The 25,612-nt window shown below is 50.7% G+C and overlaps 1 protein-coding gene across 1 annotated transcript in view; it reads left to right on the top strand.

The window, feature by feature from the left end:
- The window catches only part of TEX14 (testis expressed 14, intercellular bridge forming factor), a 105,636-nt gene that overhangs the window by 60,174 nt on the left and 19,850 nt on the right, over positions 1 to 25,612 (top strand). The window contains exons 16-19 of the mRNA XM_075013913.1: positions 6,246 to 6,518; positions 8,262 to 8,362; positions 24,084 to 24,203; positions 24,755 to 24,833. Coding sequence (XP_074870014.1) covers positions 6,246 to 6,518; positions 8,262 to 8,362; positions 24,084 to 24,203; positions 24,755 to 24,833 — 573 coding nt within the window. The remainder of the gene's footprint in view (positions 1 to 6,245; positions 6,519 to 8,261; positions 8,363 to 24,083; positions 24,204 to 24,754; positions 24,834 to 25,612) is intronic.

Here is a 25,612-nt window from a genome sequence, read left to right as displayed (position 1 = left end):
CAGCTTGATTTTCACAGATGCTGAGAACCTGCAGCTTCAATCAGTTTCAATGGCAGTTTTGAGTAAAAATTGAGTAGGGTACTCAAGATAGAGCCTATAATCCAAGTGGCTAATTCTCAGGCCATTGGTGTTGCCTTCCTTTATGTTTCTTTTTAATGATTTAAAAAAATATATTGTGTATGCAACAGGGGTAACTTCCATGTAGGACATCATTCATCTTCAATGCTTGCTGGTCGCTCTTGAGGAAACACTGCATTATGCATGGAAATCCTGTGTTCCCATTACCTTCAGTATGTATAGGTTCAGCATAATCCATAAGATGGTGTCAAAAGCTATAGGAAATGTTACCCAGGCTTCTTGAAGGAGTAATAAGAACAGCCTGGAATGAATCCAGTGACGTATATGAATGGGATTTCTCCCTTGTGAGTCATTGCAACAGCTTCTACATGGCAGTATAAAATGACAGGCTAGTCCTCTTCTACAGACAGCCCCACAACCCAAAGCAAATACTCATCAAGAGAACACATCATAGCATAGAAACACAAACCCAGGAACCTATCCCTGCAACGAACCCTACTGCAAACTCTTTCCACGTATTTATGCAAGTGACACCATCACAGGAGTTAATCACATAAGCTACATCATCAGGGGCTCATTCACCTGCACATCTACTAATGTGATTAATGCTGTCATGTGCCAGCAACATGCTCCTGCCATGTGTGTTGGCAAAACCAGACAGTCTCTTTACCAAAGGATAAATGGGCGCACATCAGATATTAAGAAAGGTAATATACATAAACAAACAGGAAACATTTTAACCTCGCTGGGCACAGTGATGGATTTTAAAGTGGTCACCCTTCTTTAAAAAAAAACAACAGCTTCAAACCCAGACTGTAGAGAGAAACGACAGAATGTGCCTGTGTGTGTGTATACATATGTATCTCCCTGCCTCTATTTCCATGAAAGCTTATGCCCAAATAAATCTATTAGTCTTTAAAATGCCACAGGAGTCCTTAGCCGTGTCTACACGTGCACGCTACTTCGAAGTAGCGGCACTAACTTCAAAATAGCGCCCGTCACGGCTATACGTGTTGGGTGCTATTTCAATGTTAACATCGACGTTAGGTGGCGAGACATCGAAGCCGCTAACCCCATGAGGGGATAGGAATAGCGCCCTACTTCGATGTTCAATGTCGACGTAGGGACCGTGTAGTTGTTGCGTGTCCTGCAACATCGAAATTGCAGGGTCCTCCATGGCGGCCATCAGCTGAGGGGTTGAGAGACACTCTCTCCAGCCCCTGAGCTCAATGGTGGCCGTATGGAGCGGCCCCTTAAAGGTCCCCTCCCCCTCCCTTTCCTGTGCAGGAAGCTGAGAGAACGTGCAGGCGGCAGCCCAGACACGTGGCCAGCCTGCATGTTTCTGAGCCACCACTGTCTGCCACCCCAGCTGCGATGGCTGCCCAGCAGTGCCCCCAGGGGACCCCCCCCAAGGGGAGCCAGGGCAGCCAGGGCTCGCGGGCTGGCAGCCAGGACAGCAAGCGGCAGCAGGGCCTTTCCTGGACGGAGGCTGAGCTTTGGGACCTGCTGGGGCTCTGGAGGGAGGAGGAGGTGCTCCAGGTAATGGGGAGCAAGAGGCGGAACGCGGATGCATTCGCTGGGCTGGCCGAGGGCCTGGCCACCCGGGGTCACCCTGCCCGCACTCCGGACCATGTCCGGAGTAAAGTCAAAGAGCTGCGGCAGGGTTACGCCCGGGCCCAGGATGCGGCCGGCCAATCTGGGGCCGCCCCCGTCACTTGCCCCTTTTACAGGGAGCTCAGGGACATCCTGGGCCCCCGGCACACCTCCTCCCCTCCAGCCACTCTTGATACCTCGGCTGAGGAGCCCCAGCAGGCCCCGGAGCCGGAGTCTGCCCCGGAGGTAAGCCCCGCACCCCGGGGGGCCCCCCCCTGGAGCCCACCCCCAGGGCACCGGAGCAGGAGCAGGAGGAGGAGGGGGACTCCTCCTCCACCGACACCGGGCTCCAGATCCTCTTGCCATCCCGGAGCAGCAGCCGGGCGTCCGCCCCCCGGGTGTCCCCCGACCGTGGGAGTGGACCCACAGGTATGTACCCGCCCTGGTGTACACCCCCGGGGTTGAGGGCCGGGGGTAATAGATATGTGGCCAGGGCCCTCCACATGCCCAGATGGCCATGGCCCCAGGGACAGCAGTGCCATGTCCCTCACAGGAGTGCATCAGCCCCTGCTCACCCCCCCCCCAGCACGACAGTGCCATGCCTCATCCCCGGGGCTGGGGGGAGCGGAACCTCTAGGGTCCCCCGGGAGGAGGGGGTGGGACACTCCGCAGCAGCAGCAGCAGCATGCAATGGAGTGGGGGAGTGCAAATGCGAGTCTCAGGCTAGATATGGGCAACAAGCTGAATAGCTCCCAGTGGCTAAGGATGATCCTGGGGCTATAACTGGCAGGTTACACCTCTGCCCTGAACAAAGAGGAGGGAGGAGCTGAGCTGGCTTTGAATCGGGGGGGGCCGCAGGTAGAGGCTAGGGGAAGGGAGAGCTGGAAGGCAGCCAGCCTGAGGAGGGGGAAAGCTACACCCCAGAGGGGCACCCCTTGGGGTCTTCTCCCCAGGACGGGTTGGAAGGACTGTCTCTGACTGCTGTACTGTCACTTCTGGGAGAAACTGAGCATCTGTTGCCTAAGAAACCTCTCCTGTCAGGCCCTCCTGAGTGAAGTGAGAGTCACTCCCGCCAGGGGACGGGGTGCAGTGCAGGGGGACCCTTGAACCCCATCACAGCAGCATCTCCCGGGGACGGGGATGGGGAACCTGCAGCACAGGGGTGAGGGGACAAGGGCCACGGCTCGGGGCCCACACTAACGCCTGTCTCCACTTTTCTTCCGCCCCTCCTGTGTTCTGCAGCTGCACCATCAGAAGGACCGGAGAGCGCCGGCGAGGCTTCAGTGGTCCCGGAATCCCCTCCGGGGCCATCGCTCCAGGCCAGCCCCTCGGCGGAGGACCGACCGGCCCCACGGTGGGCAAGACGGCGGACCCAGCACCACCACCCGACGGCGACGGACCCCCAGCTGCTGGCCCTCCACCGCCAGCAGCTGGAGGTCGCGGAGAAGCGCCTGTGGGTGGAGCAACGCCGCCTGGACCTGCAGGAGCGGGCGCCAAGAGGCATGGGGGGCCTACATGGACACCTTCAACTGGCTAGTGGACTACCTGGCCCCCCATGCCACGCCGGCCGCCGCTGCGCCCGCCCTGAGTGCTCCACTCGCCTTGCCACCCGCTGCTCTGCTCGTCGCCACGCCGGCCGCCGTTGCCCCGCCACCGAGGGCCGGACCGCCGAGGGAGACCTGGGGCCAGCTGAGACTCACCGGACGTATCTGCTGGTCCGTCTGGCCCCCAGCCAGCCCCGGACCAGGCTGCGGCCGAGGCGGGGCTCCCGGCCGCCCACCCCCAGTGCCGGACTATAGGGGCATGGGGCCCAGAACGTGGCCCCCCCCTTGTGTATAGTTTGGACTTATTCATTTGTGCCCCCTGTTTGCCCCGTTTCCCCTCCCCATGTAAATAGTTCTCCCCTTCCTTGCAATCCCTGGGTTTTTTTTGTAAATATATACATACTTTTTTATTTTTCACTTATAATAGTTAGAAGTTCTTGTATATAGTTTGGTATTAGTTAAAAGAACAGTTAAAAGAAAACCAGTTTGATTTTACAAACAAGTGCGTGCTTTTATTTGTCCAGGTAAAGTGAGGGGGTGTGTTGTTGGGTGCTCCGTGGTGTGGGCGTAGGGGCAGGGAGTGTTGTGGAGGAAGGGGGGGGTGCAGTGGGGGGCCTGGCAGAGTTCACTCCGCGGCCTCATCGAAGTGGGCCCGCAGGGCCTCCTGGACCCAGGTCCCTTCGGGGTCCACCTGGCGACTGGGGGCAGCAGGTGGCTGCACGTCAGCCCTGCCAGCCTCCACAGCCCAGCCCTGAAAAAAGGCCTCCCCCTTGCTCTCCACCAGATTGTGTAGGGCGCTGCAGGCACCCACAATCTGGGGGATGTTGGTGGGGCCCACATCCAGGCGGGTCAGGAGACATCTCCAGTGCCCTTTGAGGCGGCCAAATGAGCGCTCCACCACCTGGTGCGCGTGGTTCAGGCGCTGGTTGAAGCGCTCCTGGCTGGCAGAGAGATGGCCCATGTACGGGTGCATGAGCCAGGGCCGGAGGGGGTATGCCGCATCTGCGATGATGCAGAGGGGCATGGTGGTGTCCCCCACAGGGATCTCCCACTGGGGGATGTAGGTCCCCGCTTCCAGCCAGTGGCACAGGCCCGAGTTCTGGAAAACTCGGGTGTCGTGGGTGCTGCCAGGCCAGCCCACATAAACGTCCTGGAAACGGCCCCGACTGTCCACCAAGGCCTGGAGGACCACTGAGTGGTAGCCCTTGGGGTTTATGTAGCATCCTCCACTGTGTTGCGGGGCGCGGATGGGGATGTGAGTCCCATCCAGAGCCCCAAAGCAACTGGGGAAGCCCAGCGTGGCAAAGCCCGCGATGGTGGCATCTGGGTCCCCCAACCTCATGAGCCTGTGGAGGAGCATGGCGTTGATGGCACGCACGACCTGCAGGGGAAGCACATGGGAGAGCACCAATGAGGGGTGAGCAGGGTGTGCGTGGCCCTGCCTTCCCCTCCCCTCCCCTCCCCTGCTCTGCCCGGGCCCCCCTGCCCTGCCAGGGCTGCCTCGCCCCCCTCCACCCGTGGGTCCTCTTACCTCCATGAGGACAGCCCCGACGGTGGCCTTGCCGACACCAAACTGCTGTCCCACGGATCGGTAGCTGTCTGGAGTGGCCAGCTTCCAGACAGCGATGCCGACCCGTTTCTCCACTGGGAGGGCACGCCGCATGGCGGTGTCCTGGTGCCTGAGTGCGGGGGTGAGCCACTGGCACAGCTCCATAAATGTCTGCCGGCTCATCCTAAAGTTCCTGAGCCAGCGGTCGTCGTCCCACTCCTCAAGCACCAGCCGCTCCCACCAGTCGGTGCTGGTGGGGTAGCTCCACAGGTGGCGGCGTGTGAGGCGGGGGGAGGGGTTGGGGTGCTGCAGGGTTGTGGGGTGAGTCCTGCTCCCCTGCGGGCCGCTCCTCCAGTGTGGCAAGGAGGTGCTCAGCTGCCTCCCGCATGGCATGGAGCAGGGCGAGCCTTGCTCCTGCAGGGGCAGCTGGGTGGACCTCTGGCTGCTTCTGCTGGGGGTACATGACTGCGTCGCCTGAGGTGTGCGTGCCTATGGCTCTTCAGACGTGTGCTGTGCAGGCTGAGTGTGTCTGGGAGGGGCCCTTTAAGGGAGCGGCTAGCTGTTGCCCCGGAAGTGCTAGTCCGCCCTGTGACCCTGTTTGCAGCTGTTCCTGGCACCCCTATTTTGATGTGTGCTACTTTGGCGTGTAGACGTTCCCTCGCGGTGCCTATTTCGATGTGGTGTTGCGCAACGTCGAAGTTGAACATCGACGTTGCCAGCCCTGGAGGACGTGTAGACGTTATTCATCGAAATAGCCTATTTCGATGTCGCCACATCGAAATCGGCTACTTCGATGTAGGGTTCACGTGTAGACGTAGCCCTTGTTGGTTTTGCAGATAGAAACTAACATGACTACAGCTCCAAGTATGAAATGAGTAACAGGAAGTTGCTATTACACGAGGTTACCCATTCAAAAATTCCATCATGAATGTGTATGTATGGAGCAGGGGTCAGCAAGAATGGCATGCAAGCCAATTTTCACCAGCATGTAAGGCAGGAGCTCAGCCCTGCTCCTCTTCCCCCATGCAGCTTGGAGCTTGCTCAAAGCCATGCCACCTGTGAATTAACAAAAGGCCAGCTAATGCTACCAACCCCACCTAAACAGAAAAGTTCTGCTTCTTAATATATTTATTAATGAAGCTGTTATAAGTAGTGACTTTAAAAAGTATCACCATCATTCAGACTGTACATAGAGGTCAAAAGGTCAAATTTCATCACTTTGTCTCGGAAAGGTTGCTGAACCCTGGTGTAGAGGTTTCACAATCAGCTTCTGCAGGACTTCAGCTTTCATTAAAATAGAAATAAGTTTCTAGCCAGTATGAATGTAAAGTAAAATCTTTTGGCTGTGACTCTGAGGCAGTTAGCTTGAAGAAATAGAGGGGAACGGCTGAGAATCCAAATTGTGGGTGAGTTCTGGGGAGTGTACTGATTGACCCTAATGGTCTGAGAAGGTGGACTTAGAGTGTATACTTTTTGCCTAGCTGAAGTGAAACAAATGGCTAAGAGAGTGGCATCTGGGCAGCTGGGACTTCACCCTTCATATCCACCGAGTGAATGCACATCAGAGAGCGAAGCAGAAAGTATGAGGGGAGCCTTCCCACTTATCACCTCCAGGGGCCAGGAATGTGCTGGCTGGCAGAGAAGAAATGACAGGTGGCACACAGGCAATGGCACTGAAACACAGGATCCAGGCAAAAAAGAGATGGGTGAGGCAGAGGAGAGTGACTTGGAGTCTGTAGTGAGAAGTTTTGCAGGTAATGCTTGTGGAATTGTTCTTCCTACTTTTCCAGGCAGATTATTATGGTCACAAATAGGATGGCACAGGGATGTTGAAGGTTATTTGACTTTCAGAGTGATCATTGGCCACAGTTGCTTCTTAAGTTGTCCTGTAAAGAAAGTCAGTGAAGTAGAGTGAAATGTGCTGCAAAATCAGTCATACCCTCTTCTCTCTCTTCCTGAGTTGTGTTCTTCTACAAGTCTGGGCTACTTTGATGTAGTCCAGTAGATTTTACAGACAAGGTAAATGTATATAGCTTCATTAGATGCGCCATGTGTGGATTTCCCCTGATCTGTAGTGTATCTGAGTTGGCCAAAACAGAGCTCAAAAGATCTTATGGCTTGTCCAAAGGTACCTTAATAGAGACTTTCTATTTTAAAATTTGAAGTAATCAAGACCTAAGTTCCCTCTAAACTGCACAGTCACACAGCTTCCCATTAAGCTCTGCACAGGAGCTATTAAAACCTGCTCAGCGTCTCAGGATTGCAGTGGGAAGAGATGCCTCTACCAGAGCTTCTGCAGATGGGGGAGAGGCACAACTGTCCTGTCCTCAGCACAGAGTAGCTGCACCGCCAGGGAAGAGGGGCCCGTCCCTGACAGCTCCATCTTCTCCCCTGCACTCGGAGTCCACCCGAAACCTGGAGCCACCTCTTGCACTTCAGACCCTTCATCCCTGGCCTCACCACAAAGCACACACACCCAGTCCACAGCCTGGACCCCTCCTGGACCCCAACCCTATTCCTCATCCCACAGCCCCTTCCTGCATCCCAAATTCCTTAGCCCCACTCTCCAGCCTGGACCCCACTTCTGCACACAAACTCCTCAGTCCTAGCTCCACGCCAGAGCTTACACCTTGAACCCTCACCCCTTCTCACACTCTACCTCCTCCAGCTCAATGTCCCCATTTAGAGCCTTCACTCCAACCCCTCAGCCCCACCTGTAATGTGTGTGGAATGACTTTTGTTATGTGATGCATCACTTCCATATTTCCGCACATGGGCGTAAAAATTAGAGGGAACGCTGATCAAGGCTATATTTATGCTTTGTCAGTGAATTTAGCTATGGCTAAATGTGGTATATGGGGCATTAAGAGAGACACACACAGAAAAAAGCCACAAGCCATTGCTAAGTTCACGAAGGATGTTTTAGCAACCAATATCTAATTGGCTGTGGACTGCCACTTGGAGGCTGTGTCCATGGGATCTCATGAAATTAGGTTAGTTATTTACAAAAGAGGAATCCAACTGCTATACATCTCACTGTAAACTCATGTTCCTCACATTCACACTGGGAAATGACCAAGGACGTGCCTCTCGGCAAAGACACATGCACAGAACCACAGATGAAAATTACTGTGTTTTCCTGTAAAAGGCAGAGTTCTGAGAATAACTTGTCCTATGACTTTGCATGTTCCTTATACACACATTGTTACTGCATGGTGCTTACTTAGATCTTAGCATGTGGTTAATTGAGATTTTTAAAAAATGAATCATTAGTGACATGCACATTTTGAAGAATATTTTCAGGACAGTCCTCAGTGAAGATTCATGTGTCTGGCCTGGTGAATTGGGTATTTATTTATTATTTTTCCATTCCCCAATAAATCATGTAGCTGTACTGCCATATATAAATGTATTCATATTTACATTTCATCAGCTGCACAAACTATGCAAGCCACATTATCTTTTGCATAATAATTGGGTTTGCTTCAATTTGTCAGGCAGAAGTTGGCATTCCCTAACAAAAAATGAGGAAGCAGAGTGCAGAGCAAACCTTCCTAAGAATTCAGTCAGTCTAACAAAAGCTGAAGATCCCTGCTGCGTATGTACAGTAATTCAAAAAATTTAATGTGTTAATAATTCATGAGATCAGTTTTGTGACAGTGTAGTTGTATACTTGCTTTATGTATGTTGCACGTTGAAAAATGAAGGCAATCAGGCATTGCTAATTTTTTAGCTATGAGTTCCTCAGGGGTCCTCCATTTGTTGTTTGGGTCTGTAAAATCTCCTAGGCAATGAGAGTAGTGGAAGGCTAGGATAAAATATAAAGCAATCAAATGAAATATGTAGCACTGAGAAGCTAAAGAATTGGGAGTAGGAGAATAAAAGGTATGTCCAAATCTGGAACTGATTCATGCCTTTAAAAGTGATTTTCATAGATTGGTGGCAAAGCACATATACGCCTGCAGTGTTGAATAACTAGGCAGGAATGCATCCCAAACACCTAGCAGAAATTCTTTTTGCATGTAAAGCCCATAGAGAGGTAAGATTTTTTTCTCTCAAGTTTGCAGTATTTGGCTGTGTCTAAATTGCAGACGTCTGTCGGGAGCCCCGAGGTCTCCCGATAGAAGTCTGTTGATTTGAGAGCTTTCTACCGACATCCTGGTCATCCTCATTCCACAAAGAAAAAGGGATGTTTTAGCAGAGTGGTTGTGTTCCTAATATTTGGCCCAGCATGGATGGGCCAAATGTTAGGAAAGCCTCTCCTGACAGAACTGTCAGCAGGAGATATGCAAATGTGTCACGTAATTTGAATATCTTTGCCGACTGTTCTCAGCAATCTAGACATAGCCTATGTGATTATTGTATGGCTTAGTTAATGTGTGATACACATTTTATGTGGCAGAAATATGTGTTTTTAATAATGTGAAACACCAAGAGCTGCTTTCTATAAAACAAAAATAATTCTTCTTCAGGTGTCCCCGTGGGTGTTCCACCTTAGGCGTCAGGCTTGCCCTGGCGCTGCAGCTCGGAGATCTTGATAGCTGTGTTCAGCTAGACCACGCATGCGCAGTCTCCGATGTGCTATTTTGTGCCCTTTTTATCACGTGCACGGTCCAGACTCAGCTGGTTCCTCTCAACCACCAGAGGCTGGTTGCAGATAGAGCTTCTACCTTCTCCTCAACCTTGACCGTTTTTCATCTTCTTTCTCCCTTTTTCGGGTTCGTTACCTGAAATAGAGACTTTCTCAGTTAACAGTTTAAGTTAAAGTGTAATGTTTTAAAGTTGAAATTCCATGTTTTCAAGTTGCTTGTTATTTAAGTCAATGACTATTAGCAGTTAAGCTTCATTGACAAACCCTGTGGAGCAGACGGACTCCTCATCTTTATTTAAGTGCCTTTAATCTCCTAGGTCATCATTGCCAACTGATCTGTCTTCATCTTCTCCTGAAGAGGCTATTATTCCTAGCGATACATCTCCCCCGATGATGGCAGAAATCCAAGAGAGGAAGCAAGGTCTGTTAAAGAACCTGAGATCCCCCCTGTTTCCTCAAAGATTGCTATCTTCTTGAGTGAGGCCATAGTGGAAACAGCTGTTGTGAATGGTCAATTGTGTGGCGCTTTTGTCGAACCACAATTTTGACAATTACTCCAAACTCATGTTGCTAATGGAGTATTTACCTGACTGTAAGAAGCCACTGCTGAAATCTATTGTCCAGGAAGGCTATGCTGCTTTCAGGGCCGGTGTCCACATTGCCCTCCATGTGGCTGACATGGTGGCTCGATCTATGGCCATGGCTATAGTTATGAGGATGGCATCTTGGCTTTCAATTTCAGGTGTCCTCAAGGAGCTCCAGAGTAAAGTGGAGGATTTACCCTTTGACAAGCAAAAGCTTTTTGCTGAATCTATGGTTACAGTGCTACACTCCAGCAAAGACTCCCGTACTACCCTCAGAACTCTGGGCATGTACAAGACGCCATTTAGATGCATATGGTTTGGCTCGTATCAAAGAAGGTACTCCCAATCCTTCCAGAGACAGTACGAACCAAGGCAATATGGTCAGTCCAGGCCTCCTCAGAGACCATTGAGGTGTAGGAACAGCCAGCCTCATGGCCAATAACAACAGCAAACGTGGCAGCAAGTTTGATGGTGTCATTAAGAGCTGCATCCCCACCTGTGCGATAATCACATCTTCCCCAAAGTTGTTCTAGCACCGCTTGCGACCATTCTTCAGTCAATGTTCCAGAGTAGCAACAGACAGATGGGTGTTGGAAATAGTGTCTTTGGGTTATGTCATGCTGCTTCGAGACGTCCCACCCACCACCCCACCTACCCTGTCTTTCTTCAGGAACCCCTTTCATGAGACAGTGCTTCGACAAGAGGTGGATCACCTCCTCACCATAGAGGCAGTAAAACCAGTTCCAGATGAGTTCAGAATGAGAGGCTTCTGTTCCCGATACTTCCTCACCCAAAAGAAATCCAGGGTTTGGAGGCCCATTCTGGACCTTTGGAATTTGAACCGCCACCTCTGAAAAGAATGCTTCAAAATGGTGACATTGACCTCCATAATTCCTGCACTAGATCATGGGGGTTGGTTTGCAGCTCTTGACCTACAAGACACCTACTTTCATATAACTATCCATCCTGTTCACAGATGATTTCTATGGTTCATGGTGGGCAAGGAACATTTCCAATACCAGGTTCAGCCCTTCAGCCTTGCTGTGGCTCCCAGGGTATTTTTCAAGACCCTCGCAGTGGTTGCGGCACACCTTCAAGGGCTAGACATCATCTTCCTGTACCTGGATGATTGTCTTGTAAAAGGGCCATCTCAGATAAAAGTCGATGCTATGATACAGGTTACAAAGACCACCTTTCTCTCTTTGGGCCTCATCATAAACGAACAGAAATAGACCCTGGAGCCCACTCAAAACATAGAGTTTATCGGTGCGAGACTAGACTCTGTCACTGCCTGTGTGTACCTTCTACTCCGGTGTCATCGTGCTATTCAAGACATCATTCACACAGTCTCTACGAGCCTGAAGGTGCAGATTATAATTTGCTTGCAACTCATGGGGCACATGGCTGCCACTACTTATGTGGTTCAAAATGCACACGTGTGGTTTCGATGCATCCAGAATTGGATAGCGACTGTGTATAGACCCACAAATCGTGATCTTCACAAGTGGGTCCTGGTGCCAAACAATGTTGTCCAGTCCTTGCGGGGGTGGACAATACCAGACAATCTACTAGTGGGCATCCCATTTAATTAGCCACAGGTAATCGTACTCATAATGACTGACACTTCCCTACAGGGATGGCGAGCCCACCTCAACGGCCAGTCTGCACAAGGCTGATGGTCTACCTCAGAGGCATCTCTCCACATAAACCTATTGGTGCTTAGAGCAGTGTGCAATGTTGCAAACACTTTCTGCCATGCATTCGTGGCATGCCTGTCAAGACAATATGGCTACAACGTATTATGTCAATCGCCAAGGAGGAGCATGCTTCCAGTCTCTCTGTGAAGAGGCAATTCACCTATGGAACTGGTGCATTTGCAACGACATAGTGCTGGTAGCTTCGTACTTACCAGGCGTCAACAGTACGGAAGCAGATGCCTTGAGCAGATGCTTCACACCAGACCACAAATGGGAGATCAAACGGAGCCAAGCTCCTATTGATAGCACCTGCATGGGCACGTCAGCAGTGGTACACTATCCTGCACAGGATGTTGTTGCCTATGCCGCAGCTCCTGCCTTTTCCCATAGATCTGTTGACTCAGAATCAAGGGGCGACTATGCACCCACAACCTCGCACTCTTCACCTCATGGCCTGGCTCATTGCTGGTTTGAAAGCGTTGATGACCTCTGCTCAGATCAAGTAAAAGTGGTCCTAATGCAGAGCAGACACAAATTACACATAAGACTTACCTTTCTACGTGGAAACAATTCACAATCTGGTGCTCCTCTAGGCAACTGTCTCCGAGTGAAGCACAGATCCACTCTATTTTGGACTACTTGCTGGACCTCAAACAACAAGTTTTATCATTGATGTAGGTAGTCTGTCGTGTCCGACGATGATGTCTTGAACTTGCACAGGCTCATTGGTTGTGGACTCGCACGTGGCTGAGGAGTCCAAGCTTTGAATGGCATGGACGTTCACAGTGGGTGCAAGGGAATGTCCTGGCTCCATTGGTGTGGCTGCTGCTGTTGCTTTCTTCCTCTCACAAGCATCAATGAGGCATATGAATCACTGCTCTTCAAAGTTGTCATACGCTTGTCATATGAGAGCACGCCAGCCTGTTTAGTCTTTTGCATGCTGCTGTAGCTGATCTGGTTTTGAACCAGTATGAGCAATGTTGGGCTTCACACAGTCTTTATACCTCTTGCAAGGCCTGCCTTGATTCCTTTTGCCCTGGGAGAGTTCACCCTAGAGGAGTTGCTTAGGGATTCTTGACTCCTCCATTTGTAGGACGTACCCTGTCCAGCGAAGCTGGGCTTTCAGAATCATGGCTTCGATGCTCGTGGTTCCTGCTCTGTCCCGGACTTCCAGGTTCGTAACTCTGTCCTGCCATCGAATGTGCAGTATTGACCTCAGGCTGCGTGTGTGGAAGTGCTCCAGCAGTTTTATATGTTTACTGTATAAGGTCCAGGTTTCACAGCCATACAGGAGATTGGTCAGGACTACAGCCTTGTACACTTTCAGTTTAGTGGACTGTCGGATATTGTGCTGATTCAACACTCATGCTCTCAGACGTCCTAGTGCCTGGCTGGCCTGGCAGATTCTGGCATTGATTTCTTTGTCAAGGTAGCCATCATTGGCTATCACACTGCCAAGGTACTTGAACTCCTGTACTGTTTTTAACTCTGTTCCTTCAATAAAGATGGAAGCGGGGAGAGCAGCAGATCCTGGAGCAGGTTGAAACAGTACCTTGGTCTTTCCTAGGCTGATGATCAAACCACAGAGGTGAGTGGCATCAGCAAACTTGTTGACAAGGAGCTGGAGATCAGATTCCTTGTGTGCCAAAAGTGCCCAGTCGTCAGCAAAAATGGCTTCAAGGATGAGCTTCTCAAGCGTCTTGGTTTTAGCATTCAGACAATGAAGTTTGAAAAGTGACCCGTCAAGTCTGTATTTTATGTAGACTCCATGGTCCAGGTGCCTAACTGTGTGGCTGAGGACGCACATGAAAAAGAGGTTGAATAACACTGGGGCCAGCTCACACCCTTGCTTCACACCATTGGATATCTCAGATGGATCTGAGGACTCACCATTTGAAAGAACAAAGCCAGTCATGTCATCGTGGAACAGGCATATGAGGTTAATGAATCTTCTCAGGCAGCCAAATTTTGACAGGATAATCCAAAGGGCTTCTCTGTTGACAGTGTCAAACTCCTTGGTCAGGTCTATAAAGACAGCATACAGATCCAAGTTCTGCTGTATGCACTTTTTCTGGACCTGACAAACAGCAAAGATCATGTCAGTGGTTCTGCGGCCTGGGCGAAAACCACACTGTGCCTCTGGTAGGTTCTCCGCTGAGATGTTAGTGATCAGACGGTTGGGGATGACTCGAGCCAAGATCTTCCCAGCAGTAGAGAGAAGGGAGATGCCCCGGTAATTTTCACAGTCAGATTTGTTGCCCTGGTTCTTGAAGAGCTAGATGATTGTGGCATCCTTAAAGCCTTTGGGTATGTCTTCTTCTTCCCAGATGCTGATCAAGATGTTGTGAAAGGGCTTCAGGTGACACTGGTCCTGTCGCTGTGAAAATTTTGGCAGGGATACCATCCATCCCACGGGCTTTGCCAGAGCTGGTCTTGCTGATTGCCTTTTTGACCTCATCCATTGTAGAGGGCAGGTCAAGACTGTCTATTGTGTGTTTCTGAGGTATCTGGTCAAGGGCCACAGGGTCGACAATGGAGGATCTTTTCAGAGGGTTGCTGAAGTGCTCACTCCACCTATCGTTGGTGCTGTTCTTCTCCCTCAGAAGGATCATGCCATCTGCAGACAGGAGAGGTGTAGTACTTGGCTTTGAAGGTCCATATGTAGCTTTGATAGCACACTGAAGACCATCTTGGAGTTCTTGGTGTCAATGTAGTATTGGACTTCATCAGCTTTACTCTCCTACCACTCATCTTGCATTTTGCGAAATGCTGTTTGCGTCTGGCTCTGAAGGTGTTTGAAACTATCACGTTTGGAGATTGAGGACTGATCATTTTGCCAGAGCAGAAATGCATTCTGTTTTTCCTCTGAGATCTTCATGATGGCTTTGTCATTTTCGTCAAACCAGTCTTGGTGAACTCTCTTTTTCAGTCCTAGTGTTGACTTGGCTGACTCTGTTACCAGGGTTTTGAACTGGTCCCACTTTTGTGTTGGGTCTCTAGTCAGAGGTCCATGGGACGTCAGCACTTCGTCAAGGCAGGCTGCGAATTTCTCATGATGACCAGTATGTTGCAACCTTGAGCTTCTTGCGGTGCAGTGGTGTGATGTGCAGCACAAGAACTGATCTGCCTAGTCTATGATCAGTCCAGCGCTATGCTCCTTGCATGGCCCTGGTGATCTTAACATCTTGAATGTCCCACCTGTGACTGGCGACATAGTCAATCAGGTGCCACCGTTTTGATCTCGGGTACATCCATGTAGTCGTGTATTTATCGGCTTGCCTGAAGAGAGTGTTTGTAATCGTCAGGTTGTTTTCTGCACACAGGGTCAGCAAAAGGCGGCCATTGGCATTCATGTTACCAACAACATGATGCCCCAGCACCCCTTTCCAGGTCCTACAGTCCTTTCTGACCCTGGCGTTGAAGTCACCCAACAGGAGAAGCTTGTCACTAGGAGGAGTTGCTTTCACAAGATAGTCAAGGTCCTCATAGAAACTTTCTTTTGCTTCGTCACTCTTAGCATGGGGGCGTAAGCACTGATGACTGTAACATGGCGAGAGGCGTTGAGGAGGAAGCAGAGCTTGATCAGATGCTCACTGGTGCAAGTTGGTGATGCAAGACACTCACTGATGCAAGGTTTATCACTGGCACCTTTGAAAATGTACCTAGCTGCCATATCAGCATTCAGGTACACAGTAGATGGAACATCAGTCTTTGTTCACCCAATTACAGCACATTTCCTTAAAGGGCTGGCTAACCTGTACCCACTAAGGCAGCCTGTTGCACTCCTGTGGAGTTTGGACTTGGTCCTAGACACACTGATGAGAGGCCCGTTCGAGCCCATGGCCGCACCCTGGCTCAAATTGCTAACGTTAAAGACTGAGTTCCTCCTTGTGATTACATTCACCCGAAGGGTGAGCAAGCTGTCTGCCCTCATGGCAACCCCACCATATATGATCTTTAACAAATACGGAGTGATACTCAGATTACATCCCCGATTCATCCCCAAGGTCGCCTAGGAATTCCACATTAAAGAGCCAATAGTGCTTCCTGCATTTTATCCTAAACCGTATGCCTCGGCACATGAGGTGCAATTGCACTCACTGGCTGTTAGAAGGGCTCTAACCTTCCACATTGACAGAACCAAACCCTTTCAGACGACTGAGAGGCTGATGGTGTCTACAGCCTGTCGCTCTAAAGGCAAAGCGATATCTTGGCAGAGACTAACGTTATCACGTCCTGCATCATGACTTGCTACTCCATGTGGGGTGTGTCCTTGCCGTACCAACTGCAGGCACACTGAACCAGAGCGATGGCAGCATCTACAGTGTTGTTCAGAGGAGTCCCCGTTTGTGACATCTGCAGAGTGGTGACCTGTGCATCCTACTGCATATTCGTCAGGCACTATGCTGTCTACCAACAGATGACTGAGGATACCTTCTTGTCCACAGTATACCCGCTTCCTTGTTTATTCAGGAGGGAGTACTGCTACTCAGTCACCTAAGGTGGAGCACCCACAGGGACACTTGAAGAAAAAAAAGAATTTACTCACTTTCGTGCAGTAACAGTGATTCTTCAAGATGTGTCCCCATTGGTGCTCAACCACCCACCCTTCCTCCCCTCTTCGGATTCTTCTCTGTGTTTTTCTGTTTCAGATTTGAAGCAGTCTGGACCATGCACATGATAGAAAGGGCGCAAAATGGTGCGTCGGAGCCCATGCATGCGCAGTCTAGCTGCAAACAGATTTCTGATCTGTGGCGCCAGGGCAAGCCTAACACCTAAGATGGAGCCACCCCAGGGACACATCTTGAAGAATCATCGTTACTACATGAAAGTGAGTAACTTCTTTTTTCTGCTGCATAGACAATTATTACAATATAAATACCCCCAGGGTCAGATTTTCCAATGTCTTTAGGCACTGAGAGTTGCAAACAGATGCTTAAACTCCCGTTGAAATCAATGAACTAACAGTCACTTTAGGTACCTAATACCTTTGACAATCTGACCTTGGTTGATTAAATTGCCCAAATAGTAATACTACTAACCTAAACCCGCTAGACTGTTCCACCAGCTCACCTCCTCAAATGCTTGAGAAAAGAGATGGGCCTTGCAGCACTTCTGGCAGACCAACAAGATCTGTTTTACAACTTGTCTGGAAGGTGAAATAGCACGTTGGAACAGTAGAATGAAAGAAGTGAATAAAAGTCCAGGTGCAAATTAGGTAACATCGACTGTATGTAATTGTGCAGCTTGGTCTGTTGCCAGGGTTGATGCTTATTCCAACAAAAAAATGCCATTATCTACTTTAATGCCCATAAGAGGTCTGAAAAATAGTCCCTCTAGCAGCACAGCACAGTCTGATGCTGTGTCAGGCATTGGTACTGATTCGGGGGGAAGAATACAATATGCTGTGGAATTGAGAGTTCCACATATCACAGTAGTAGGGCCATGTCTACACAACGGAATTATGTTGACTTAATTTACATCAACATACACCCACTGCAGTCATTAAATTGATTGTGGTTTCTGCACACATGACATGCTGCGTTGGCAGTGTGCGTTCTTACTAGGGGCATGTGTATCGATTGTACTCTTAGTCTGGGGCACTGTGGGACGGTTCGTGAAAGCCATTTACAGTCAAAGTAGGCAAAGTAATGTCTACATCTGGGAACACAAACCCCCACTGCATGTGCCAAGAGTGGCGCACAAGCTGATTTTCATTGGCATGCAAGGCAGGAGCTCAATCCTTCCCCTCCTCACCCCATGCAGCCAAGAGCTTGCTGAAAGCTGTGCTGCCTGTGGATCAACAAAAGACCAGCTAATGCTACCAGCCACCACCTAAATGGTAAAGCTTTGCATTTTTATTATTAATGAAGCTGTTGTAAGTAGGACTATTAGTGACATTAAAAAGTATCAGCGGCACTCAGATGGCACTGAAGGTCAAATTCTTCTTCGAGTGTCCCCGTGGGTGCTCCACAATAGGTGTCGGGCTTGCCCGGCGCCGCAGATTGGATCTTCCAAGCAGTTTCTGCCGGACCGCGCATGCGCCGGCGCGCGCCGCTCCCTTGCACGCTCCTGGCCATGTGCGCGATCCGGTCCCCACCAGTTCCTCTCAACCGCCGTCGGCTGCAGACGGAATCCAACTAGGCTAAGGCCAAGTAGCGTATTCAACGACTTAACTGTTTCTTTTAAAGTTTCTTTCAAGTACTTAGGCTACTGCAAGTTAGCTGGTTGTTATTTTTACACAAAAAAAAAAAAAAAAAAAAAAAGCAAAGTACAAGCGGGACAGCTTCACCAGTCCCAGTAACAAGCGCCGGAGGCCAGGAGCATAGGGCCATCAGCCCTCCTGCTGCGGCAGGCCATCGGAGGGGGAAAACAGCACAGAGAAGGTGCTAAGTACCCGTTTAACACCTGAAAGACTCACCAACGTCTTCTTCAGGATTTAAAAAATGTGAGTCCTGCCGAGAGGCGATGCCAGCGTCCGATGGGCACAGTCCATGCATAAGGTGCCTTGGGGAGTCCCACGTTGCACAGAAATGCTCCTTCTGTGCTAAACTAACAGCCAGAGCAAGGAGAGACAGGGAGATGCAGCTTAAAATGCTGCTTTTTGACAAGGCCCTCCAGCCAGACGTGCCGGAGCGGCTGCAGCAGGAGGGACCCTCCGGAGCCCATAAAAGGAAAGCTGCCTCCCTCACCCCATCAGCGCAAAAACGGAGAAAAGCCTCCCCAGCCCGATCCCTGCCGGCAGCAACAGCGAGCGGGACGGGAGGAGCGAGCAGCCCCCAGCCGCAGCAACAGCTGATCGGCGACGGCACAGAGAGCCACGTGGAAGCGGCTCAGCCTCCGATAATCAGCCAGCCACCCCGCACCGCAGGCAGGGCGGCGGCTAAACAAGCGCCGGTACCGGCGGCACCGCAGGCAGCGGCACCGACCCCCGGAGAACCGGCGGTGCAGAGCGCGCAGGCACACAGCCTGCAGGCACCGAGGGACACCACACGTGCGGCACCGCCTTCGAGCGTGCCTAGCATGGTGCGGACGGGGCCGGCATCCCCCGTGCGTCAGGGGGCGGAGTTACCTCCTCCAGGGAGGGGGAAGGCTGCACACAAGAGGAGGCATCGCAGCCCCTCTCTGGACAGGGCTGTGGAGCTGCTCTCTCACAGCCCTCCGCTTATGCTGCAGACTCCAACCAGAAGGCAGGGGTCCCCCCTAGCCTACCCGGAGCCCCATTCTCCATTTTTGCAACCAGCCTCACCCTGGCTGGGACCACCTTCACCCTTCCTGGGGTTTGAACCGCTGGACTATTATGCAAAATCGCTCTCTCCAGTGTCTCGACGATCTCCCTCCCCCAGACGCAGAGGGTATGCACCAAGGGAGTGGTCTAGGTCACCTTCCCAAGAACAGTGCCTATACTGCCATGGTCACCCCTACCACGCGGGGCATAGACACCATCGGCAATCTACTAGGGAAAGATCCCCACAGACGATCTCGTACCCCCGAGGGCAATTGCGACCGGGGACAGAGACTCAAGCATCTCAGGGGGGACTGGTTATGGAACCCCGAGATTTTCCCTCGCAAACCTCTAGCGAGAGGGTGTACCATCACCAGCAGGAACCGGAAGGGTCCAGAGAAACATATCCCAGCGGTTCCTCGCTCTCCTCCCCGGACGAGGCTACGGCCCCGGGGGACGTCCATCCTCCGGACGATCTCAAACAGTTTCAAGAGCTGTTTAAGAGGGTGGCCTTCACGCAAGGCATCCAGACAGCAGAGGTGCAAGAGAAACACCATAAGCTCCTCAAAAATTTGAGACCTCCGGCCTCCTCCAGAGTAGCAATACCGCTTGATGAAGCGATCTTAGAGTCCGCCACTACGATATGGCAGACCCCTGTGACTATTCCGCCTGTCCAAAAGGGAGCTGATAAGAAATACTTTGTGCCGGCGAAGGGCATGAAGTTCCTGTTCAGCCACCCACAGCCAAATTCCTTGGTGGTGGAGTCGTCGCAACAAAGATCAAAGACATCTCAATTCAGGACAGGGGGAACAGACAAAGATGCCAAGAAGCTAGAGCTGTTCGGCAGAAAGGTCTACTCCTCCTCCACTTTAACGTTGCGAATGGCAAATTACGCAGCGCACTTAGCGAACCATAATTTCGACAACTATTCCAGGTTAACCTCCCTCATGGACTCGCTTCCAGAGGACAATAAGCCGGTGCTCAAGGCCATAGTGCAAGAAGGCTACGCGGCCTCGAGGACGGGAGTTCAGATCGCCCTGGACGTTGCGGACACAGCAGCACGTTCCACAGCAACGCCCCTCCATACACAAAGAAAAGGTACTACCCTCAACAAAGACGGTACCAGTACCAGCAACAGCGCCCCCAGTACCACAGGGGTTACGAGCAAGGGCGACATCAACAGCACCAGCAGTACAGAACTCCCAGGCGACGTTCACAACAGAGCCGTGCGTCCTCGGGGCGGGGCCAAAGGCCACAAGTTTGACATACAGATCCAGGGCTGCGCCATCACTACCATCGCACAAGGTCATCCGAAGCGACTATTCCACCATCGCCTCCGACCATTCTACGACCAGTGGCAAAGGATCACCACAGACAAATGGGTGCTGGAGATCATAGCCACGGGGTACGCGATCCCCTTCCAGTCGCTCCCACCGTCACGACCTCCACCCAAGCCCCACCTCCAGGAGGCCTCCCATGTAGCGAGGCTCAGGCAGGAGGTGGACCATCTCATGCTCATAGGGGCAGTGGAAAGAGTGCTGGAGCAACTGCAAGGGAAAGGGTTCTACTCCAGGTACTTCCTCACGGAGAAAAAGACGGGAGGCTGGAGACCCATCTTAGACCTTCGCGGCCTCAACAGGTACCTGCGCAAGCAACGTTTTTGGATGACCACAATCGCCTCCATCCTTACAGCACTGGATGATGGAGACTGGTTCGCAGCCCTCGATTTACAAGATGCGTACTTCCACATAACTATCCATCCGGCTCACCGGCGATTCCTCCGGTTCATGGTAGGCAACGAACACTTCCAATACAAGGTCCTACCGTTTGGCCTCTCCTCGGCCCCCAGAGTCTTCACCAAGACTTTGGCAGTGGTGTCAGCCTACCTGCACAGACAGGGGGTATTTATTTTCCCGTATCTGGACGACTGCCTGCTCAAAGGGGCCTCGAAGGGGGAGGTTCTGCGCATGATACGCGTCACAGCAAACACGTTCTCTTCACTCGGCCTGGTTATCAATCTGGCAAAATCAAAAATAGACCCCACACAGGACATAGAGTTCATAGGGGCTCGCATAAACTCGGTTACAGCGAGAGTATATCTACCAGAGGCTCGCTTTCGGGCCATCGGTTCCCTCGTGCAGGTCATCACCTTCAGCCCTACGGTGCCGGTCTTGACGTGCTTGCAGCTGCTGGGCCACATGGCAGCGGCGACGTTCGTAGTACAGAACGCCAGGTTACACATGCGCAGCATGCAGCACTGGCTGGCGAGTGTATACAAACCGGCAGTACACACCGTTCACAGGGTGGTGTCGCCCACAGCCGGGGTGTGCAAATCCCTACAATGGTGGGTAAACCCCAGGAACCTGCTAACAGGGGTACCCTTCCATCAGCTGCAAATATCGGTTTTTCTCACTACAGATGCCTCCCTCATAGGATGGGGAGCGCACATGGGCGAAGAGGTGACTCAAGGACTGTGGTCACCCACGGAACAGTCACTACACATAAATATACCGGAGCTCAGAGCAGCGTTCAACGCCTGCAGACACTTTCGAGACCACATACAAGGCAAAGTCGTCGGGATCAGTACAGACAATACCTCCACCATGTTTTATATAAACAGGCAAGGAGGAGATCAATCCCGTGCCTTATGCGCTGAAGCTATCCGCTTATGGAACTGGTGCATCACCAACAATATAATCTTGAAAGCCTCATACTTGCCGGGTGCGCACAATGTGAAGGCAGACCAGCTGAGCAGGCGTTTTGCACTCACACACGAGTGGCAGATCCGTCCCGATCTGCTACGGCCGATTTTCCACGCATGGGGTTTTCCCCAAATAGACCTGTTTGCCACTCAGCACAACAAGAAGTGCCCACGATTCTGCTCCAGGGCAGGACTGGGATGGGGGTCCCTGGGGGACGCGTTCGCGATCCCGTGGAGGGGCCCCCTGCTTTATGCGTTTCCTCCCACAGTGCTGATCCACAAAGTCTTGCAGAAAGCCAGGAGGGAAAGGGCCCGGATGATCCTGATAGTCCCAATGTGGGATCGACAACAATGGTTCCCCCTACTCCTGCGCATGTCGGACTGTCCACCAATGCCTCTTCCGGTGGCGCCGGATCTGCTCACGCAAGCCCAGGGGTCCATAGTGCACCCGCACCCCCAAAGCCTGCGACTGCAAGCGTGGTTAATCCATGGCTCAGCTCCCTAGAGAGCACATGCACAGTGGAAGTACAGCAAGTCCTAGAAAGTAGCAGGAGGACTTCCACCAGGAAGACCTACAAGCAAAAATGGACTCGCTTCACGGCTTGGTGTTCTACCAAACAGCTGGCCCCCCTTTTGGTGCCTATACCTACAATACTAGAGTATTTACTGGACCTCAAGAGAGGAGGACTCTCGCTATCCTCGTTGAAGGTCCACCTTGCCGCCATCTCGGCGTTCAGACATGAGGAGGAAGGGCACACGGTGTTCGCCCACCCTATGGTTACCAGGTTCCTCAAAGGGTTGGTAAACCTATACCCACCTCGGAAACCGATTCCACCTTCGTGGAACTTGGACCTGGTGCTTACCACGCTAATGGGACCACCGTTCGAGCCCTTGGCCATGGTTCCCCTCCGCCTCCTTACAATAAAGACGACCTTTCTTCTTGCAATTACGTCAGCTCGTAGGGTGAGCGAGCTCACGGCAGTCATGGCAACGCCACCCTGCACTGTTTTTTCCAAGGAGGCGGTAACCATACAGCTGCATCCAGCCTTTGTTCCCAAAGTTTCTTCCGAGTTTCACATTAACGAACCTATTGTTCTACCCTCGTTTTATCCAAAGCCTCATAACTCCAATGAAGAGGCGCACCTACACCTCCTGGACGTGAGGAGGGCGCTAGCCTTCTACGTAGACAGGACCAAGTCCTTCCGGAAAACGGATAGACTCCTAGTCTCCCTCGCTCCCAAATCGAAAGGAGAAGGTCTCTCCTCGCAAAGAATCTCAAAGCACATTGTATCCTGCATAAAAATGTGCTACGAGCTCAAAAAGACTCCTTTATCGGCCACTCCCAGGGCTCATTCCACTAGGGCGGTGGCGGCATCAACAGCCTTTTTCAAGGGCGTTGCGTTAAAAGACATTTGCAGAGCGGCGACCGAGTCATCCTACGACACCTTTGCCAAACATTACGCCCTTCACAGGGTATTCCAAGAGGATACCCGTCTCTCTGCAGCGGTCCTCTCGGGGACAAGCTGCACATAATCCGATTACCCACCTCCTATCTTGGGTTACTGCTGGGTAGTCACCTATTGTGGAGCACCCACGGGGACACTCGAAGAAGAAAGAAAAGTTACTCACCGTAGTAACGGTGGTTCTTCGAGATGTGTCCCCGTGGGTGCTCCACTACCCGCCCATCCTCCCCGCTTCGGATCTCTGTTAGTGTTTTGCAGGGGCACCCGAGGCGGTTGGTCGAGGAACTGGCGGGGACCGGATCGCGCACATGGCCAGGAGCGCGCAAGGGAGTGGCGCGCGCCGGCGCATGCGCGGTCCGGCAGAAACTGCTTGGAAGATCCGATCTGCGGCGCCGGGCAAGCCCAACACCTATTGTGGAGCACCCACGGGGACACATCTCGAAGAACCACCGTTACTACGGTGAGTAACTTTTCTTTTTGGCTCTTTGCCTCGCAAAGTTGCTGATCCTGATCTACACTGTCATTGTGTCAACCTGTTGACTGTGACTCTGTGCCATTCAGGAAGGATATGTTATGAAATCACAGTAGAAAGGCACTTACATTGGCAGAAGCCAAATTTAACTGAGGGCTTTTCCACAGCTAGGTCAATGCAAGGCAGGTTATGTTGACCCAATTCTGTATTCTAGACCAAGCCTTAATGTCCTGGTAGGAAGACTCTCTGGACACTCCTTTAGCATAGCTGCAACTCAGCTTCCCTGGGATTTGATGGGCCCACTGCCCAAGGTGGTACACCAGCTATATCACAATAATCTCATAATAACTGAAGTGGTAATTCCAAAGGAATAATGTAAATGTAATAGCTGTCCTAAAGGTGGAATTACTAAAAATGTAAGCAGAATAAAAGTTATATACTGGAGTGAAGGAAATTTAAAGGGTTCTAATCTGAAATTACAAACAATAGAATAGCAAACATGTTGTTGCCTGAGAGTATATTATACAGTTTGGACATAGTTGTGACAGCTCTGTAATTGTATGATATTTTATTACATCTTTCACAGGGGCATTCAAGTGAATTGACTGGTTCCCTCAATTCCTCTCCTGACATATCAGATGAGTTTTTCACTCCTGATCCAGATTATTTTTTCCCTCCCGCAGTTCAGGAAAGCTCAGAGCAAGAGGTAAAACCAAAATCAACACAGGAGTAAAATGTATCTCAAGCTGAAGGGCAAATGAAAAATCTTGTGTTTTTGTTTTTGTTGATGTGAAAATGAGCAGTCTTTATTGTGAGATCTGTATCAGCAAACTCTTCTTTTCCATGCCCTCTTATAAATCTGTACCTGTGAAACAACTAGGCCTATTCCTTAAGTAATGTTCTGCTGCTCATTTTTACAGGAAACTTTTGGCTTTTTTGTAATCTTAAAATTAAAAACTCAGCTGTTAGACTACAAAAGTTTTTGACCACACTGTCATTAAGTGTTCCCCTGCTAGCGCTCTTCATTTTACTGTTGAGTGTTTGGGAAGTGGTTTTTATTCCTTTCCTAGAGATGAAATAATTTGGTGGAGGTTGTCAGATACAATGCACGCTGTTCATTACTGGACTGAAAATGAGAAGCTCCTGAAATATTTGCTTCTCTTCACAGTGTTTAAGGTATACATTGTACAGGGACAAGGGTTCTCCTCTTACAGCTTGCCTGTGAGAAATTTGGTTTGATGCATTCTGTCTCTTCAGACCTCAAGTTCTGAAGATAAATTAGAAGCAACCCAAGAAGGCTATGTACAGAAACCACTGTCTACTGATGCAGGATCAGGTAATGCATAGTTTAGACATTCTGGTTACCCATCCCAGATCTGAGGAAGAGCTCTTTGAGGATCGAAAGCTTGTCTCTTTCACTAGCATACTGCCTCAACTGCCTTGTGTTTCTCATATTCTGAGACCAGCACAGCTACATCAACTCTATTTAAATATGTGTTTGTTATACATTTCCACCTTGCAGTGGATACTCACGTGTCCTTCCTTTTGTGGTGCAGGACTGCCAAATGTTAGTAGATCTAATATTTAGTCAATAGCTTTCCCAGTAGGAAGCTGAAATTGGACTCATATGGGCCTAGTTGCCTCCATTCCCTGTGAGTTTAATGGAAATTGAGGATGCATGATCAACGAATTACTGGAGTTGTGAAGTTCTGATCATACATGTGTAGAACTACAGCCAAAAATCTGTTGTGACCAATTTCTTTTGTACTTATTGCTGAGTTAACAGATTTGCATAATGTGCTAGCAGGAGACATGGAAATCGAATTAGAATTTTTATATCTATGCTAATATTCTGATTCCTAGACTTCCTTGGGGTATGAGACCTGTTAGGCCTGAAATAATATGTCTGGAATACAAAGTATAGTATTGTATGTCTATTTTTTGCCAGTTCTTATTCAGTGAGGGTTTGTAAATGTTTCAGTAATCCCCCATTGGCAGGATAGCTGGTAGTTAGGATATGTTTATGAAAATCAATCTTTAAAAATGCTTTTGTCGCTTAGAACGACCAGGGCAGAGGCCACAAGAACTGAAAATATACTAAAGTTGTAATTTCCT

This window comes from Carettochelys insculpta, chromosome 19 (assembly GCF_033958435.1).
Source record: "Carettochelys insculpta isolate YL-2023 chromosome 19, ASM3395843v1, whole genome shotgun sequence".
Taxonomy (NCBI): domain Eukaryota; kingdom Metazoa; phylum Chordata; order Testudines; family Carettochelyidae; genus Carettochelys; species Carettochelys insculpta.
Note: the sequence above shows the minus strand (reverse complement) of the source record. Positions and strands in the feature narration are given on the sequence as shown.